We start from the raw sequence: 21,292 nt of genomic DNA, 5'->3' as shown, positions 1-21,292 counted from the left end.
AATTGTGGAATCAATAGATGCCTTGAATGCAGCAGGAGAATGAAGGTCCAAGTCTTTGGGGACACGGTGCTTCCTGTCGTACTATATGGTTACCAACCAGTGATCCAAGGCAACAGCAGGGTGTGTTTGGTACCAGGTTTGTTCAGAGGATCCTGGAATACCGTTAAAATGACTTTGTGTCAAACGAACAATTAATTAGGGCAAACAAGATAAGGGGTATCATTTGCACTGTCACATGGTGACGACATTTTAGCCATGTGGTGCGTTTTGTCTGGGCACGATCCAGCACACAGGTGTCTCCTTGTTGAAGACTCCACTGGCTGGGGAATGCCAAGGGGACACCTGGGTGACTGTCATACAGGACCCAATGTGGTACTGTATTGTGATAGATGTAGTGACGTGTGGCACATGTTCCCAGACATGACGTGAGCTTCTCATGTTCTAAAGCAATAGTCTCATTCAGTAGTTCGCTGTAAGGCTAAAATGGTCCACAGAAGTTACACTTCGGTTCACACTGTGGTTTGAACATTACGCTGTACAATGGAGAAGGGGGAAACAAACGTTTCTTGGTTTTTGGTGCTGAGTACCTGAGACTGGCACATCTGGATGATAATCACACGTGTGAAATTTGGTTCTGGTTTTCCATATGACTGCCTGCACCGAACCGTAACATTAGTATTGTGATGGCTGAGCGTGAATACACGTACGGTTCCACCCCTAGTCAGTTGTTTTCCCAAACAATCATTTTATTTAATATATGGGGTGTTTCCAAAAATGACAAACATTCAGTTAGCATTCGACAATTTAAAATCATTTCATTTATTTCTGTTTCAAAACAATAAACTGTTTTCTTTACCGTTTTCTTTGCTGGCATTTTCAAAAGGTGAATCATTTTGCGAAGCACCTGGTTCATTTCGTTTGAAGTGCTTCAAAACAGCAAACCATTGTTTCATATAGATGCTTCACTTAAAAAAAACAGTGGTCTTACGGAAGTTTTAAATAGTGATTATTATGTGAAGGAATTTGATTGTTTTGTTTAAAGTCTTCAAAGTGTCTCCTTTCTGCCATCAGAGTGTATGTGGAACATTTTGGGAGGGGTTTAACCCCCCCCACCAGCTCCACCTTGGCGGAAAGTACAAATATATTGTCTTTCTATTGTTGTCACCTTCTTAAATTACCTTCCAGTGAACTGAAGCTATGAAACAGCAGAGATTCGATCTGTGTGTTCCTGTGTGGCTGTCGTGAAGACTCACAGCCTTGTTGGAGTCAGAAGAAATGCCGAGCGCCGTTTCCAGGCAGGTTCGGTATTTGTCCATACGGAGAGAAAAGTCCCTGTAGCGCTTGTCCACCGAGGACACCCATTTCTTTATCTCCAGGGCATGGGCGTGGCCTTTGTCACAAAACCCATCAGCCAGCTGGATCAACAGTTTTACCCGCTCTTTGGTTTGCTGTCAATAGAGACACACAGGGAGGGGAGGGGCAGAGGGTAAAGAGAGGTGGCCCCAGAGAGGCGACGCCAGCAGAGGACAGGTGGCAAAAGAAGCCTTTCCTGATGGACACAATAGTTTGTTGTCGAATACAGTGATGGCGACACGGCACCAAGTGTCGCCGTACGAACCTTCGCTGTGATCTGGAAGTCTTCATGCTCTTTGAGAAGCTCCTGTGTGTGATGGATGCTGGAGCCGGTGGAAGTGTGTGTGGACAGGTAAAACTCGCCGGTGTCGTGGATCCACTCCAGAGCCTGAAAATAAAACACACAACCAATCAGGAGGCAGAGATTTCAATTCCACAACTATCAAACAGGACCTTCATTTAAAGACGCACTCCACTCAAAAATATGATTTATAGACTTACATCATCACAGAAGGTTAATTTAATCAACATATCATAACTTATGTCCAGAGTTTATCACTGTTTAAAAATGCTGCATCATAAATATACTGACCAATCAGAGCCTAGCATGTAAATGAATATGAGGGTGCAGACTCAGTTTATTTGGCATATGATTTTTTTTTTTTTTTTAATTGGGGAGGAGGGGTGTTAAAATACAAAAACGGTAGTTGATTGTTTTTATAGGCCTGAGATAATAATGTGGTGAGTTTCTTTCATTAAAGGTGCCACAAAAGATTTTATTTTATTTTTTGCCACTAGAGGTCATGTGCTCAAATACCATAATAAAAAAATCAAGCAGAAGGAATGACAGTTGGAGCCATTTGACAGATTGAACAGCTCTTTATACGGGAATACAGTGGCCAAAAAAGTATTACAACACTTATTATTTCACACATATTAACTTGTTTTTGCCATCTCAAATACAAAAAATACAAAAATAAAAATTTCTAAAATGATCTTCCTTAAACCTGAACTGAAAGAAAATCTCTACAACTTCATATAAATTAATTAAAAAAATAAAAGCCCAGATGACGGCTGCATAGGTAATGGAACGCTTTGTAAATCAGTTTTATGGCTACAGGAACATTTCCAAGTCACTGAATATGTCTTGGACTTTATTTACATCAATTATGAAGAAATACCCCAGTTATACAGGTTCATGATGAAGTGGTAAAAAAAAATAATTAAATTGCTATGTGGTAAGCTGTGACTTCTCCTGTCCCTTTATCAATGTGGGGAGGTGCAACAGTTTCACAGGGTGGGACTCACATGCACTAAATGTGCAGATGTGGGAGTCTCATGTGCTAAATGTGCCAGACTGGGACGGCAACCAGCGGACAGTAAAGCACGAAGCGAGCATTGCTCCACACTCCATTAAATCTCTAAATCCCCAAAAAGCAAATAGTTGTTGGCAGCTATATTAATGTGTAAAACCTGACTTGCAGAACGTTTGAAGTTTGCCTTTAAAATGATGCCTTCAATAAAGAAATGCTCACGTTAATCTCAAATCATTATTTAGGAAATATCTTTTTTTTTTCCTTACAAGTTATCATGTTTAATACAAGTAAGTATGAGAACATTTGGGTGTAATGCATTAGTAGGGCAAACTGTCCCAGAAGTTTCTTTTGAATATTTTTTTAATTTATAGTCTTAAATGTCACAGGCTGACTTTAATTCTTCTTTGCAGTTTGTCATACGTGGGTGTGCTGACTATACATCACTGACCGACAGTGGCAGTACTGGTCCAGGCATCATTTGGACCTTTAGGATATAATCTGGATTGCCCCAGAAAAAATCATCTATGACATCATCAGACTTCCAACTGTAAAGTTCTGTGCTGTCTATCCACCACCAGAGGGAGCTAAGTGTCTTTTCTATAAACAGCCTTAAAGTGGCGGAGTTTGTCACGCTGCAGAAGTGTGAAAGAATCCTGACGGCTACCTAAACGCTAAAATGTGTCGAGTGAACAGTTCACATGTGCAGACGTATGATCCTGCAACACAAACACAACACCAGAGGGTTAAATATACCATCTAAGGGCGGAAGTGAACGTTATGAATCATACGCTCTGCAATGCTCTGTAATAAAGCTTGAGTTTAAATTTAGTGGGCCACATAATGATAGCCGTCCTCAATGCTGTCATCGCTGGATATGTCTGCGAGCATGCATCACATCCAGCCTACTAAAAATGTATCATTACTGGGATAGATGAAGCAGACTGCCTGTTTGACCTAAAAAGAGAGACACAACAAAATGAAAGTTGCAGCTGTACCCCAAATGAGCCAAGCCACTTTGCTGATTCAGTTCCAATTCTGACCAGTTGTGCACAAATAAGCATAAACGTTTGATGGTTTCTTTGAATCCATGTGCATTTGTGACACGTTCAAGATTAAATATTGCAAAAGCAGCATGCACCCCCGCACACAAACATAGGGGAGAGACAGGAGCGCACCTGTTTGGCGCTGCGTTCAAACACGACATATTGCTGGCACTGGTCGAGCCGCCGCTTTCTCATGGTCCAGAAGTGGAGCACTCTATTCTCTCTCTGCAGCAACTCGTTCAAGATGTCTGCAGAAATGACACGAATGCACAACCAGGAATTTATTCAAACTGTTCATTTTGCAGGAGCACGCTGAAACGCTTCACTTACAGTATGAAAAACACAGGAAACAGCAGAGTGAAAAAGTAAAGATGTTATAAGGAGGAGGAAAAACATGCTGGTGACTGTTCACAAATTCATTTACAAAGATTTAAATGCAGACCCTGCATGGAAAACTAGTGACCAGATGATTTCCACTGAGCAGTTGCAGAAATAGTGAAGTTGACTGTAGAGATGTCAACTTACTCTTGACCTGAGTTTCCGGAGCTTTGACGTGAGACAACATTCCCGGCATGTTGACGCTGTTTCTGTGCAGGTACTTCAGAAAGACATCAGCGTTTCGCCTCGCTAAGGTACAAGCCTGTAAGCGTGAAGAATTACGACACATGTTGGTAGCATTATCAAAAACAAAACAGTAATCTGTGTTTACTAACACCCCCGAAGTGCCACAATCGACAACTCGATGCCTGAACTCATCCGGAAAGTATTCACAGTGCTTCAGCATATTCCAAAAATGAAGTAAATCATTTTTCCCCTCAAAATTCTACTCACAACACCCCATAATGACAACATGAAAAAAGTTTTTTGGATTTTTTTTTTGCAAATTATTAAAAATAAAAATAAACCTAAGAAACCACATGTACACCCTTTCATACCCTTTGTTCAATACTTTGTTGATGCACCTTTGGCAGCAATTACAGCCTCAAGTCTTCTTGAATATGATGCCACAAGCTTGGTGCACCTATCTTTATCCATTCCTCTATGCAACACCTCTCAAGCTCCATGAGGTTGGATGGGGCTCATCAGTGCACAGCCATTTTCAGATCTCTCCAGAGATGTTCAATCAGATTCAGGTCTGGGCTCTGGCTGGGCCACTCAAGGACATTCACAGAGTTGTCCTGAAGCCAATCCTTTGATATCTTGGCTGTGTGCTTAGGGTCATTGTCCTGCTGAAAGATGAGCCATTGCCCCAGTCTGACATCAAGAGCGCTCTGGAGCAGGTTTTCATCCAGGATGTCTCTGTACATTTCTGCATTCATCTTTCCCTCAATCCTGACTAGTCTCCCAGTTCCTGCTGCTGAAAAACATCCCCACAGCATGATGCTGCCATCACCATGCTTCACTGTAGGGATGGTGCCTGGTTTCCTCCAAAAATGATGCCTGGCATTCGAGGCCAAAGAGTTCAATCTTTGTCTCATCAAACCAGAGAATTTTGTTTCTCATGGTCTGAGACTCCGTCAGGTGCCTTTTGGAAAACTCCAGGTGGGCTGTCACGTGCCTTTTACTAAGGAGTGGCTTCTGTCTGGCCACTCCACCATACAGGCCTGATTGGTGGATTGCTGCAGAGATGGTTGTCCTTCTGGAAGGTTGTCCTCTCCCCACAGAGGAATGCTGGAGCTCTGACAGAGTGACCATCAGGTTCTTGATCACCTCCATGTCTAAGGCCCTTCTCCCTCAATCGCTCCATTAATACGGGTGGCCAGCTTTAGAAAGAGTCCCAGTGAATCTGAACTTCTTCCATTTACGAATGATGGAGGTCACTGTGCTCATCGGGACCTTCAAGGCAGCAGAAATGTTTCTGTATCCTTCCCCAAATTTGTACTTCAAGACAATCCTGTCTCAGAGATCTACAGACAGTTCCTTTTTGTGCTTTGACATGCACTGTCAACTGTGGGACCTTATATGTAGACAGGTGTGTGTCTTTCCAAATCATGTCCAATCATCTGAATTTACCCCAGGTGGACACCAATTAAGCTGCAGAAGCATCCCAAGGATCATCAGTGGAAACAGGATGCACCTGAGCTCAATTGTGAGCTTCATGGCAAAGGCTGTGAATACTTACATACCAGCCCAGTCTCACATTTTTTTCGTGCGCCCATCATGAAATGAGTCAAATTTTTGTGACCACGTTTTTTTAACTCACTATTACTAACCCTACTCCTAAGTAATAATGTTTCATTTGTTTTAATTAATTTCAACTGCAATATTGTTTTGCACTTAATTGACAATGTTATATGGAAAAAGTTACCTTAACTTTATCAATTAAATTCAACATTTTATTTCTTAGAGTGTAATGACACTCTATATTTTGCAAAATATGAAAAAACAAATGAGAAAGACTTATTTAATTTCTTTTCTGATGGGGATTCACTTGATCTGCACATTTTGTTAGAATCAGGTCATTAGGAAAATGCCAGGTACAGAGTTTTGGCTGCTCCCATTAACCAGAATCCACCCCACAAATAATGGTGTTTAATCCTGGCCTGTGACAGTTTTCCAAGTGGAGTTTGAAACTCCTCTTCTTCACCTTGAGGAAGGCCTCTTTCTGCTCCAGATGCTTGCTGATCATCGGCGTGACGTGGTCCGTCTCACTGTTCGGACCCAGTTTATCAGCTCCACCACACCAGTCCTCCTCTCGCTTATACTCCTGCTCCAGGCTCTCCAACACGCTGCACACCTAAAAAAACAGACACACAGAGCACTGACGTCCTCCTGTCCCACAAAGCTCTGTACAGATGTTTGCACGGAGTCATGCACAGTCACAAAAATACCTGCTCGAGGCTTGTAGAAGGCCACAGAAGCATTCACCAGCTGAGACGGTCTTTCCATCTTGAGCATCAGCTGCTGCCAGTGATCTGCCACCTTCCATGCAAAGACATCAGTTTGTCGCTGTCTACCTGAATGCAACGATTTCATGTACAGTGTAAAAGTGAGTGCAGACCTTTTCTGCACACTCTCTGATCATGTCCATGTTGTAGTGGTTGGCCTGGAGCAAGGCCTCCGCCTTCTGCTGCACCTGCAGCGCACTCTGATGGGTTTTCTGCAGAAAATGAGATGATGGTGAGAGGAAGCACCAGAAAGCATGTAATTACACTGAAGCTGCACAACATGAAATAATTTATAACTGATTTTCTATACATCTGCATGCAAGCTGACAATTATGTAAAGAAGCAGAAAAAAAAATATCAAAGTTGAAATGATAACAAGCACAATATGTGCACTAACCCACAGTGCCGTGGACAAACATTGATAAGCCTACCATTGGCAAGTGACACTTTTCTGCAGAAAGATTTTGCAAAGTATAGCACAATTATTTTTGACCTTTGACCCCCCAAAAAATCAATAGGCCTATTGGGATTACCATGCCTAACACTCATACCAAGTTTAATATGAGTGTTTTCATTCATCATACATTTTCATCCATATAATTTGGCCTATTTCTTCAGATTATGACACAGAAAGTACATTTTGACTAAGGTGTCATGAGATTGAAAAGGGGTGAATGTAGACTTTTTAATCTTATAATTATGACTGATAAAGTCTAATAATGTTGACTTCACATAGACAGTTAATATCTTGACTTTGATCTCATAGTTTTGACTGCATTTTAAAAAGTATTATTCTGTAATTCTCACCTTTTTCAGGTATGGAATGGGCCTATGTGACATTAATTTTGTGACTTTTTCCTTTAAAATTGCAACAAACAGTGGTAAATGCAAAATATTTAGCCTGTAAGAAGAGATTATTTAAAACATGTAACTGTACTTCATGTAACTGAAGTGATAATACACTGCAAAAAGCTGATACACAAGACCTTTTTCAAAAATCAAAGATGCTGCAAATACAAAAACAAGCCAATTAGTAGCAAATATATTATGACAAAGAACTCCTATATTTTATAGAGGAAATGACAGCAAGCTGAGATTTTTGACATCTGCCAATCCAGATCCGGATCACCTCAAAAATTAAGTGGAGTCTTCTGTGCTCTATGATCTTTCTGTGGTACAAATTTAGTGAGAATCTCTGAAGGAATTTTTTTTTTTTATATAATTCTTCAAAGCTTATATAAAGTGAAATCTTGAATCCAGAATCCAGATCCGGATCACCTCCAAAATTTCCTTGGCGGACGTAATAAAAGTTTTGCACATTGCTGTAAGTAATAACTGAGATGATCTTTTATGGTCTGCATAAAAATGCAAACCATAAAAGATGCAGCAGTAGTTCAGAAACAGGCCTCCATTTATAATGAGCCATTTATAAAGTTCAAAGGAAATATGAGCTCCAAACTCAGCAAAGAAAGGTAAGAAGAAACAGAATAAAGAAAGTGCAAGTGATGTTCGTCATTCATAATTCCATTTCTTGTACGATGTCTTATGAGGAGATAGACAGACAGACAGACAGACATGCTGAAAATAGTCTCAGGAAGTCAAATGTTTGAGGCCTTGAAGAGCAAGAAGGAAAAAGAGAGAATGAAGAAATGAGCAAATTATTCAATTAAAGGTGGAATTCCTCCGGATATTTTAACTTTTTGTCAGAATGGATTTCATTCGGCAACCACTGTAATTTTATTTGTTAGTATTCAAATAAGGAATTTACATTTTGTCCTGCCAATATGCTAAAAATTCAACTTGTGTGGCAAAAAAAAAAAAAAAAAAAAAGAATTTTGAACCCTGAGGGTAAAAATTACGACAACATTCTGTGACACACTGGGAAACTCAACGTCCCAGCATGCCATTTGAGGGTCAAAGGGTACTACTACACTACATATGGTTGCGTTATCTTCAGAGAGCAAAACCAATACAGTCGACATTCAATTGCAACTGAAATTGGGAAAACAAAAGACAAGAAATGATAAAACAACTAATAAGCACTATACTGCAGAAATAGAGGTGATTTATAATAATTACATTACAGCACAAGACAATTTTATGAAAAATTGGCCTCAATGACACCTTTAAGAATAATTACATATGAATGACATGGTGTGAAATTCCTCTAAAATATAGAGGTAATAATTGAAAAATAATATTTTTTTTCCCTTTACCTCAATAGCATGTTGGAATTGTTCATGTTCCTTCTGCAGCTGTTCAGCTTCCTGTAGTGAGCTGGCTGTGATCAGACCCGCATTTAACATGGACTCACCATTACGGATCCAACCCAGAACCTAAAACACACATAAGAGGATGTTTTAAGCTCATTATTTAATGCCATTTTTTTCCAAACAGATGAAACAATGCAATCCCTGATTCAAACATGATGAAATGCAAATTAAAGCTACAACTGTTAACATTCTGTAACTGACTGTAGGAATTATTTAGACATGGACTAACACAAGACAACTGTTAAAGTTATTTCAAGTTTTGAAGCTGTGACTCCCAACTGGTATCTGAGACCTGTTTAAGCCCGTATCTCGTGGAACGGTGAATGCTGATGAACGTAGCAAATTTTGGGTTTCGTGAGGGTTCCTAAACACTTGCAAAACAGTTTTTAGGGTCACAAACAGTATTTCTTGTCACAAATAAATTTTGAACATGTTCAAAATTTCATAATGAATTAATTTTTCACACAAACAGTTGCAAACATTTTGTAAAACAGTTTTAAGCATTTTAAATGGTTGTAAGGGGTGTCGCTAAAGTTTTTTGGTTCCCAACCACTCTCTGACTTAACAAATGTACCTTTTCTTCTTCTTTTATTTTTTTATCGTCCTCATTTTGCTTCTAGTGTGCAGGAGCCAGACAAAACAATTCTTCCTCAAGAGGAGCAGAAATTCCTTCTGTGAGATACGGGCTTTATTTTCTTCAAAAAAGTTGGCAAATCCAAAAAAACTGTCACGATCGTCATCATTTGCCGCTCAGTGAGATACGGGCTTGATTTTCTCAAAAAAAGTTGGTAAAACCAACCACTACATTCTTTTGTGGCGGCTGCAGTTTTAGAAGCTGTAGAATGACTAAAACCTTGAATTTGTGAGTTTATGTCAAATGCTTGCAGGAATATACAAATAAAAATATAATAACGCAATGCTAAAATACCCTGGCCATATTGAGCATAAAAACAGAAAACAGAATGTGACCTTTTGACCTCTTAAAATAGGTCAAGGTTAGCAATCTTTGAACTTGTCCAAGGTCTGTGTCCCAAGAACGTTCCCTGTGAATGTGAAGACCTTGGCATTACTAGGAGTGGGCATATGCTGAGTACAGACAGATTATCGGACGGACAAACAGTCTTCGTAACACCTGATGGTCATATTTTGGCCTTGGGTCGAAATCACTAAATGAGGAGTGCTGCTTTAAACGTCGCTCATTAAACAAAACAAATCCATTTACATTCCACATCTTTTCTCCTTCTCTTCCTCCATCAGCAGTTTAACATTCTGACCTCCTCCGCTTTCTCCTCATAGCGCATCGAGCTCTGACACCTCCTCCTTTCATCGCAGTTAAACGTTTTCCTGCTTTTGTCCTCAGAGTCTTTCAACTCTCACCCTGTCCCCCTTTCTCCTCCACCTCCGCCCCGCCACCGCACTCGGGCACCACACGTGTAAAATTGCTGTTGCTCCTGCTGTTGTTGGCCTAGTTTCAAACAAAAAAGGAACCTGCCCTTAAAGGAACCATTCTTTAATCTGACTCAGCGAGCACACCTGCTCTTGCGGGTGATGGGTGGAACTGCCACCAAAGCTCGGCCATAAAAACGATGAGGCAACATAATTCTGACTCCTGTTTTTCAGCTGCTTCAGAGCCGCCAGTTTCCACTGCGACTGCTATATGTCAGCGTGGAGCCGGCTTCAATTTGTGAAAATCAGCCAGGGTGATGTAAGCTTAAAGTGTGCAGAATCCGGTGTGAAAGGTTGGATTTGCATAATATTTATTGGAATATAGTCACTTTTTAAAGTTGACCACAGATCCGACCCGAAGAAGCGGGTTTCTTATCTTTGCTCACGTTGCATCAAGTGGAGAAGATAATGCAGAAAACACCTAAGGAGAAAAGGATCAAATGTGTATAAAATCCAAAATAATCAGAAATACTCGTATACCATCTACAGTTAGTGACAAAGTGACAAAGTTTTTTATTCGGCACACAAAATATTCAAATAGAAAAAAATGAACAATTCCACAAACAAACACAGACAAAACTAGTGAGTCCGAAAGGGTGTGGGCTGAAGCAAAGCTTATTAGCGCCCACCCCTGCTAGTACAAGTCCAACAATTCTAATCAGTCATATTTACATAAATACAAATTCACTACTACATGTCGACACACAGACATACACATCAATATACTATTCACTTATAATTATATTTATATAGTACCAGATCACAAGAAAGTCGAATCAAGGCACTTTACGCCAGTAAGGAGGCAACTGTGGTGAGGAAAAACCCCCTATAAGGAAGAAACCTCAAGCAGACCAGGCTCTTGGGGGTGACCCTCTGCTTGGGCTGTGCCATATATACCTATATACATACGTATATACTTTACAAACATAAATATATACATACATATACACAGTCACTTATATACATATACACCTACCCATATCTATATATCTACATATGCATATACATACCCACACATTCAAATATACAATAAGTCCCACTTATAAATTGACCATTCCATATAAATCAAATTGTATTTGCCTCTTTATGATACTTAGACATGATGTTCTTTTTGAGTAGTTTCTTAAATCTTACTAAGGTACTACTCATTCTAACCTCTGTTGAACATTTGTTCCATTTCCTCACCCCAACCACAGACACACAAAAACCCTTTACATTTGTTCTTACTGGTGGTTTCATAAAAATTGCACAACCTCTTAAACTATATCTGGATTCCCTCAATCGGAACAGACTCTGGACATGTCTCGGTAAGGCTTGGTTTTTCGCTCAAATAAAGTTTGAATTGTAATGTAATCGACCAAATCTATGAATTTTAATAAATTTAAAGACACAAATAGAGAATGAGTTGGTTCACGATATTGTTTATTGCAGATGATTCGTATGGCTTGTTTTTGCAAAAGGAATATTGGATTGGTATTTGATTTGTAAGTGTTTCCCCATGACTCAACACAATATGTCATATATGGTACCATCAGAGAATGATATAAAGTAAGCAACCCTTCTTGCGGCAGTAGGTCTTTGGCTTTATACAAAATGGCTATAGTTTTTGACAATTTGGATTTCACATAATTTATATGTGGTTTCCAGCTAAGTTTATTATCAATTATAACACCTAAAAATTTATTCTCTGTTACTAACTCAATTTCCTTATTGTTTATAGTTACATTTTTACATTTGGGTGCCTGTTTATTTCCAAATATAATACATTTAGTTTTCCCAAGGTTGAGTGACAACTTATTAGCATCAAACCAAACCTTAAATTTTTCCAGTTCTTTCTCCACTATGTCCAGAAGCTGTTCCAGATTTTCACCGCTACAGAACACAGTTGTATCATCCGCAAAAAGGACACATCTCAGTGAACTCGACACCCAACTTATATCATTTATATAGATTATAAACAACAAAGGACCCAGCACTGAGCCCTGCGGCACCCCACGTGACATCCCTGAGTTCAGAATTTGTATTACTGTATTGAACATACTGAAATCTGCCTTGTAAATAACTAGCTATCCATTCATATGCCAGACCTCTGATTCCATATTTCTGCAGTTTAATTAATAGTATTCCATGGTTAATTGTGTCAAACGCTTTCTGTAAATCAAAAAAAAAAACACCTATTGTGTATTGTTTATTGTCAATTGCAGTTGCTATACTTTCCACAAAGTCCATCAAAGCATGTGATGTAGTTCGAGACCTTCTGAATCCATATTGTTCTTCACAAATGATGTTATGCTTCAGTAAATAATCATTTAATCTTTTAGCAAATATTTTTTCCAAAATTTTGGAAAATTGTGGCAGGAGTGATATAGGTCTATAATTAGAAAATGTGTGTTTGTCACCAGTTTTAAACAGAGGAATTACTTTGGCTATTTTCATTTGAGAAGGAAATTTACCAGTACTTAGTGACATATTGCAAATATAATTGAACGGTTTTACTATACAATCAATAACTTTTTTTAATAAAGCCATATCCAAATTATTAAAATCAGTCGATTTCTTACTTTTTGAACCATGAACCATATCAAGTATTTCCCTTTCATGAGTACCACCAATGAACATTGAAACAGATTTGTTAAATGTTGATTATTTACCCAGAAGTTATTAGTTGATGAGTCAATTTTACTGGCAAGATTTTTACCCACATTAACAAAGTATTTATTAAAGTGTTCAGCAATAGACTCATCGTTATCAATCGTGATGTAGTTGTTACTCTGAAAAAATGAAGGATAATCTCTAGTTACTCTATTCTTTTTTACTATTTCATTTAATATGTTCCATGTGTTTTTGATGTTATTTCTATTTTTGACAAGTAACTCATTATAATATATTTTTTTACTGAGTCTCATGATATTGATTAACTTATTCTTATATGTTTTATACTTACTTTCAGCTTCCTTAGTTCGTAATTTTATGAATTGTTTATATAGTACGTTTTTCTTTTTACATGCCCTCTGAAGCCCCTTAGTTATCCATGGTTTGTTGCTATATTGATTTCTATATATTTTGTCAACAAATGGACAATGTTTATTATACAAACTGGAAAAAGTGGAAATGAAAGCATCATATGACCTGTCAACATCATCAACAAAAACATCTGACCAATTCTGACTTGATAAATCCTCCCTTAAATTATCAATTGTTTCAGGTGTTACTTTTCTACTCATGAATTTGATATTGCTTCGATACATACAACAACCCTCCAATGCAAAGACTGAGAAAACTGGCAAGTGATCACTGATATCACTGACCAGTAGTCCCCCACTAAGATTACCGGATATAACGTTAGTTAAAATATTGTCAATGAGAGTTGTTGAGTCCATAGTTATTCTGCTAGGATGAATGATGGTTGGAAACAGTCCTAAACAGTACAAGGTGTTTATAAATGAGGTAATTTGTGGATGATTGTGAGGGTTTAAAAAATCTATATTGAAATCTCCACAGACAAATAAATGCTTATTTCTGTGATTTTGTTGTACATTCCTAAGATAATGTCTTCAAAGGTGTCAATATTTGTCCCAGGAGCTCTGTAAATGCAACTAACAACTATGTTTTTGGAGTTTATAGATGTAATTTCTATGGTAACACATTCCATGATGTTGTCCACTGTAAATGACATGTTGTTAATGAGTTTACAGTTATAATCTGACCTTACAAACAATGCAACGCCTCCGCCCCTTCTTGTCTGCCTATTAACCAGGAACAATTCATAACCATCAAGATATACCAGATCTTTATTATCCTCATTTAACCATGTTTCTGAAATTGCAATAACTGAAAAACGTTTTTTGGATGTTTTCAAACAATCATTAATAGTGGACAGATTACGAGAAAGACTTCTGCTGTTGAAATGTATAATTGAAAAATCTTCATCATTGATTTTATAATTTTTGAATTGTTCTTCTGTAAAATATTTGCACTGTCTCACAATATTCTCACTGAAAAAGGTATCAGCATCATTTTCAGATTCAAAGGGGTGGTTAGAAGAGTTATTATAATTAAATGTATCTAGACAGAGCTCCTGGGCAGAAATAAACGGATCATTATCCTTAGTCATTATGTCTCTCTTGTCTCCGGGTGTAGATGATGTGGATGAGTGGGTTGCTCCAGTCTGCATCATGGTGCTGTGATGTGTTTGAGTCCTCATACCTATTGTTCATATTTGTCCAGCTCCTCGATGTTCCTTATTGCCATAACCTTTGCTTGTTCTGGTGATCCATTCAGTTTGATGAATATTTTACAGTTTGAAGTCCATGTGTGCTGGATTTTTCCCTGTTTCTTTAAGAAGCGTGCTTTCCTGGCGATGTCTGCATTCCGTTTGGTGAGATGTTCATTGATGAATACGTTTGTCCCTTTCAGTTTTCTTCCTTGTTTTAACAGTGCTGTTTTGTGTTTTCTGTTGATGAATCTCATGATGACGGTTCGTTTATCACCGTCATTTCTCCGGGGCAGAGGGTGGCACACTTCAATGTTATTTAAATCCATTTCTATACCTTTAGATAGGAGGAAATCAGCAACCTGTTTTCCACAGAGCTGACCTCCTGTTCACTGGGCTCCCCTCCGCTCTCATCTGTTACCGCCCGTGCGTAGGACCGTGGTTTGATGTGAAGACCTGTGATGATGACGTTAATTCTGGTGTACTGCTCCAATTCAGCCACTCTATTTTCCAGCTGCACCAGACGCCGGTCTTTCTCGGCGTTCTGGAGCCGTAATGCCTTCACCTCCTCCACCAGATCCATTATTGATTTCTGTTGCTGCTTCACAACAGAAATCTCCTCTGATAGAAAGTCCAGAGATTTTTTAACATCGTCACCTTCCTCCGCTGTCAGAACCTTCTTAGGCCCCATGGTCGGCTTATGGGCAGCTTGACGATCGCCGATGTTAACAGCCTGCGTTGTTTGTCACCGGGATGGATCTGCACTGCGCTGGTGCCGCGCGGCCTCGGTGTTTCCGCGCTGATGGATCCGCGGTGGCTGCACGAGGCCTCGGGGAAGCGGCACTCGTGACGTGCAGCTTTAATGATGCAGCGCGCGGCCTCGGTGAATTCACCACGTTGGGCGGGCCTCGGACGTTGTTGCTGTCCAGTCGCGGGGCTAAGTTCGGGTTGGCAAACACCGGCGTGGCAGATGGCAACTACAAACACCACCTCTGAAAACTCAGGTACAAACTTTTTGCAGCTCGCTCTGACGACACGCAGCTCTCTAGTGGTGACGACACGCAGCTCTCTGGTGACGACACGCAGCTCGTTACCCATCAGTGCTTGAAACAGACTTGATTCTTGCAGGCTGCAGGAGATAACTGATAGCAGAAGCCCTTCTGCTGATATCAGCTGTTATCTGGGTATACAGGAAAATGCACATACTTTATGAAGTTCTGGAAGTCGTTTCCTAATAAAATGCTGATTTAGAAACAGCTATAACTGTACAGCACTGCACCTGTTCCTACTGCATAATGCTCCATCCATTTATAGACTGTTCCTTCTCTTCATATAAAGAAGTAAAATTACTATTAGCATCATACTGGCATCAATATCATTATGCTGTCATAACAGCTCAATTAAATTGATGATACAGCCCACCGCTGAGTAATTTCACCTACTTTAGTCTCAGTTTCATATCTGCTGCTGTTTTATTCTCATTTTCATTCATTCTGAAGCATTAAATGCTGCTGTTATTTGGCCTTACTACAATGATAAAAACCATAGTTATAAAAATGGACTCATTTTTATTTGGTTAGTTTTGCTTCTAAACAGACAAGGCTTCCCAGCAAGCACACAAAATATACTTCAGCAGGGCTGTAAAGGAAAAAACAAACAAACAAACAAACAAAAACACTCTGCTAAAAGTGTTTGTGAGATGTTCCACCAGACATTTTCATCTGTTCAGTGGTGACCAGAAGCCATTTACTATTGCACTCTTCATGCCTGATACAATAACATTAATTAGCTCGTTAGCTTCTGCTTATGGTGTTTGCATTATAAATAAATAATGCACCAATTAAATTCATGCTTCTTGTTGCATGAAGCAATAGCATATTTTTTCTTCTTCATGACAAGTTTTTGCACAGATGTGAAGAATATTCCTGCATGACTTATTGTCTGGAAAATACGATAAATATGTCCCATCTTGGCCTTATATTGATATACTTTTATAAAATATTGCTTGGCCCTCACAACGCAGAAACAAACTTGAGTGCACAACTATCACCAGATCACACAAAATTTTGAAATAATGTGGAAATTAAAAAATAACAACAACAAAAAAAACAACAACTTGAGAACAGTCTCTAGCGTAGTAGCAAAGTAGAGCAGGTAGGTCAGTAGATAAGGAGCTAAGCTACCAATCTACAGAACTAGGTTAGAATCCTGTTCACACTGTGTTCTTGGACAAGACAGTTCATCTACAATGTCCCAGGCCACCCAGCTGTAAATGAGTACCAGCCTTAGTCGGGGGAAGTAACCCATGTCAGGCTGGCGTCCTGTCCAGGGGGAGTCGTACATTCTCATATGCTTGGCGCAATGGACTCCAGAGATAAGCACCGGCATCAGTCAGCCTCAGGGCCTCTTTCAAGTGACTGAAGTTTATACTTTGATAAATCTGAATTTTATAAAATTATACTATGTGGAATGGCTAGCTAATACATTAGCCACTGCCGTTTTGGAAGTTGTTTGATTTCATGCAGGTTGATGGAAAGGATCCCTACTTAGTTGTCAGCCTGTGGCACAAACAGAAGAATACATTTCAAATCTGGCTTTTTTCACTCCTTGCAATTTCACTTAATTGCGACTCTCTCATCCTAAAATTCTTAATCATTCATAAACGCCATACCTATAGTACAGTGCCCTCCAAACATATTGGACCGCTTGATATTTCACACATTTTAATTTGTTTATGCCATTTCAAATACAATAAGTAAATCAGGCTTCTCAATATAAAAAGTTCTAAAGATATCTTCCTTAAACTCAAACTGAAATCCAATTTCTACAACTTGATATAAATTAATTAAAAAGATAAAAACCAAGATGATGGGTTGCATAAGGGCCCCTTCACACATAACACGATTGAAGCTGACTAGAGCACAAAGGAGGAATTGCATGCCAATTGTGAAAAATCGGAGCCACTTCTAACGCCTCGTACACCTGTCGCCACAGCCATTCGCGCACACCAGCAGCCGAAAGACAGAGAGTGCCCCGTGACTGCCCATTCAAACCCTCTCTCGGCAGGTGTCAACCAAATTCCAGGTACCACACATGAACCGCTCGCTGGACACAGAAAATGTGTGGCCATTCGCGATGTCTGCATGAAAACAGTGAGCAGGCGACCACTTTCGAGTTGGCTGTGGAATTTGTCTCAGTGCTCCTACAACTGTGGAGTTGCCAAGCAACGCACATGTGGCGTGCCAGAGTGTCGGCTCCCCCTCATCGTGTGGCCCCTGCCCCCCGCAACACATGTGGCGTGCAGGGGGGGTGGGGGGGTACACTTGCATGGAATGCTGATATGTATGTACAGATGGGGAGCGACCAGCCAGAGCGCACACAGCACAGCGAGGCACCTCTCAGCTGATTGCTGGCTAGAGACTCACTGACAGCTGGAAATGATGGTTCAGTGAACACGACGTGTCACATTAAAAACACAGAGAACACAGCCAGCACAGGTATAGAAATAATTAGGACACTAACTACATACACAATTACAAAATAACAACAACAACAACAAAAAAACCCATCACATAAATCAGAAACAAAGAGTGACACTTTGGTCTTTGTGCTGAACAGATAGGGGGGTTGGCTGGCTGCCAACAGCAGCACCTGTTGAGATCTCTGGACGTCACAACTATAGAACACGTACCGTGTTTTGACGGCCATGACCTTACAACTGTCCACCTTGGCGCGTGTGTGTGTGCTTGATGTCATCACGTGGAAATACATAAAACATATATCGCTTTTGCGATGGGCTGGAGCGCGCACACAGCTGTCCCAGGTGAAACGGACCATCAGATCATGTGGACACGTAGCAGGCGATCTGAATGTCACGCCTGTCTGACAGGACACGCATGTCCTGTGAGTGGTGCACCACAGGACTATGACAGCCAACAGTGCGACAAATACCCACTTTCAGTCACGTATCACCAAAAAATGCCGGAACAACCGCTGTTTTGTCAGTTATTATGGCGCTTTTTTGTTGTAATTAAATACAACAAAAACTTCCTCTTCGTCTACACTGTCTAATTTCTCTTTTTTGAACTACGTTTATCTCCTTGTTGATTTAGGCATTTTACGCTCCTGTTATAAGACAGTGATTGTAGCGCAGTGGTAAAGTTTCCGTCTGTTAATCAGAGCTTCTGTGAATTGCAGGTTTGAATTCCACGTATCACATTTATTTTTTATTTAACCAGGGTTATTTAACCGCAGGGTTCCGCACTGGGACCGCTTTTATTTATTATTTATATCAATTCAGTGATTTTCACTAATTATACACCAATATCTAATCTATCCGTGTCCGGTGATTGTAGTAACTATTTATATACCCAGTCGGACATAATAAGACATAATGAGAGTGCACTGCTTCATTCATGTCATTTCATGTATTGTCCGCTCGATAAGAGGGATTAAATATTGGACATTGCTGTGTTTTTTTTGTTTTGTTTTGTTTTTTATAGTGTGTAGTTTTTATTTTTTGTTTCTCCACAGCAGCGGTGCGATGTGGTTCCACACATTCCGGCTGCCACGCGCGGGATCGTTCATGCCTGCCCGACCATGTGTCCCTCCTGATGTCAGCTCGATGTTTTCGGGGTTCGCTTATTTGGGCTGTTTCACCATGATTCGACCTGATTCCTACTTATTAGTGTTATGATTCGCCCTGATTCCTACTTATTAGTGTTATGTGTGAAGGGGACATAAGTAATGGAATGCTTTGGTATAATTCCTGTAAATAATCAATTTTATTGCCAGTTTTCGTCAGACAAGTCAGGGGATGGATACAAGAACATTTCTAAGTCACTGAATAAGTCTTGAACTTTATTTACATCAGTTATGAAGAAATACAAACAGTATGACACTCTATGGTAAATCTGTGTGGAGTAGACCGTTCACAAAAACTGAATGACTCTGCAAGAAGGAGAAGAGTGAAGAAAGCTACCAAGACACCCAGACAATCCAGACAAAGTTACAGGCTTTTGTGGCTGTGATTGAAGAAATGCATTTTGTATCCCCAGTTATACAGCTTCATGATGAAGTGGTACAGAGGAGGATTTTCTTAAAAAGAAGCCCTGAAAGTTCAGCTACAATTTGCCAGAAGGTACATCTGAGATCCAAGCCTAAATTTGATTAGTATTGATTTGATAGTGAAAGAAAATCTTCCTCTATACCACTTCATCACGAATTGATTTATTTCTCAATCAAGGCATTTTGTCCGTGGCTGACCCTCAAATATTCCACGGAGTTTGGTGCAAATTGGCTCAGAATACTTGAGTTATTCTGATCAGACACAGACAGACATGCAGGACAAAAAACAATACCAGAGCCCGACTGATACATCGTTTGGCCGATATTATCAGTGATATGATATTGGTATTGGTGTTATTTTTGCCAAAATGAAAACTTTTATTTTACTGAAGAAGCAAAGCAGAAAAACACCTAAGCTGTTGGAAATGGTGCCACTGACAGTGTGCGCGAGCATGTGCAGGTATAAAAACATAAAAAATAAATACAGAGAGAAAGAGGAGTCTGCTGACACATGATGAGTCATCTAACTGTAGACATGTACAGACAGAACACGTTCTAGCCTTTTAGCACATCTACAGTATCAGATCACTGCAGCAATAAACTGTCACTTCCTCACATCAGTTTGACCTCAGTGCAGAGGAGAAAACAAGCTTCATATACCGACTGTTTATGAAATGAAACACGTGTGCATACGCTGCATCTGGAAAGTATTCACAGCGCTGCATTTTTTTTTTCACATTTTGTTATGTTACAGCCTTATCCAAAACAGATAAAAATTCATTTTTTCCACAAAATTGTCCACACAATACTCCATAATCACAATGATTTTCTATTTGCAAATTTATTTAAAAAAAGAAAAAAAAAGTAAGAATCCACATAAGTATTCACAGCCTTGCCAGGAAGCTCAAAATGAGGTCAGGTGCCTCCTGTTTCCACTGATCACCCTTGAGATGTTTCTATAGCTTAAATGGAGTCCACCTGGGGTAAATTCAGTTGACTGGATATGATTTGTAAAGGGACAGGCACATAATTGTCTACATATAAGGTCCCACAGCTGACAGTGCATGTAAGAGCGCAAACCAAGCATGAAGTCAAAGGAATTGTGTGTAGACTTCTGAGACAGGATTGTCTCGAGGCACAAATCTGGGGAAGGGTACAGAAACATTTCTCCTCCTTTGAAGGTCTCGATGAGCACAGTGGCCTCCATTATCCGTAAATGGAAGATGTTCAGATCCACCAGGACTCCTTCTAAACCTGGCCACCCGACTGAGGGATTGAGCTGGCCGAGCATCTAAAGTGAGCAATCAGGGGAGAAGTGCCATAGTCAGGGAGGGTGACCAAGACACAATGGTCACATCTGTCAGAACATTCCTCTGTGAGAAAGGAGAACCTTCCAGAAGGACAACCATCTACAGTGAAGCATGATGGTGGCAGCATCATGCTGTGGGGATGTTATCAGCAGCAGGAACTGGGAGGAGCTAGTCACAGGATTGAGGGAAAGATGAATTGCAGCAATGTACAGAGACTCCTGGATGAAACCTGCTCCAGAGCGCTCTTGTCCTCAGACTGGGGCGATGGTTTCATCTTTCAGCAGGAACAATGACCCTAAGCACACAGCCAAGATATCAAAGAAGTGTCTTCAGGACAACTCTGTGAATGTCCTTGAGTGGCCCAGCCAGAACCCAGACCTGAA

At 39.9% G+C, this 21,292-nt stretch overlaps 1 protein-coding gene across 1 annotated transcript in view; it reads right to left on the bottom strand.

Moving 5' to 3' along the window:
• Positions 1–21,292, bottom strand: part of triob (trio Rho guanine nucleotide exchange factor b) — a 347,395-nt gene that overhangs the window by 102,627 nt on the left and 223,476 nt on the right. Inside the window, 8 exon segments of the mRNA XM_034175263.1 lie at positions 1,254–1,448; positions 1,619–1,741; positions 3,845–3,960; positions 4,238–4,352; positions 6,300–6,449; positions 6,518–6,634; positions 6,714–6,812; positions 8,817–8,936. Coding sequence (XP_034031154.1) covers positions 1,254–1,448; positions 1,619–1,741; positions 3,845–3,960; positions 4,238–4,352; positions 6,300–6,449; positions 6,518–6,634; positions 6,714–6,812; positions 8,817–8,936 — 1,035 coding nt within the window.

The sequence above is a fragment of the Thalassophryne amazonica genome, chromosome 7, assembly GCF_902500255.1.
Source record: "Thalassophryne amazonica chromosome 7, fThaAma1.1, whole genome shotgun sequence".
NCBI lineage: Eukaryota > Metazoa > Chordata > Actinopteri > Batrachoidiformes > Batrachoididae > Thalassophryne > Thalassophryne amazonica.
Note: the sequence above shows the minus strand (reverse complement) of the source record. Positions and strands in the feature narration are given on the sequence as shown.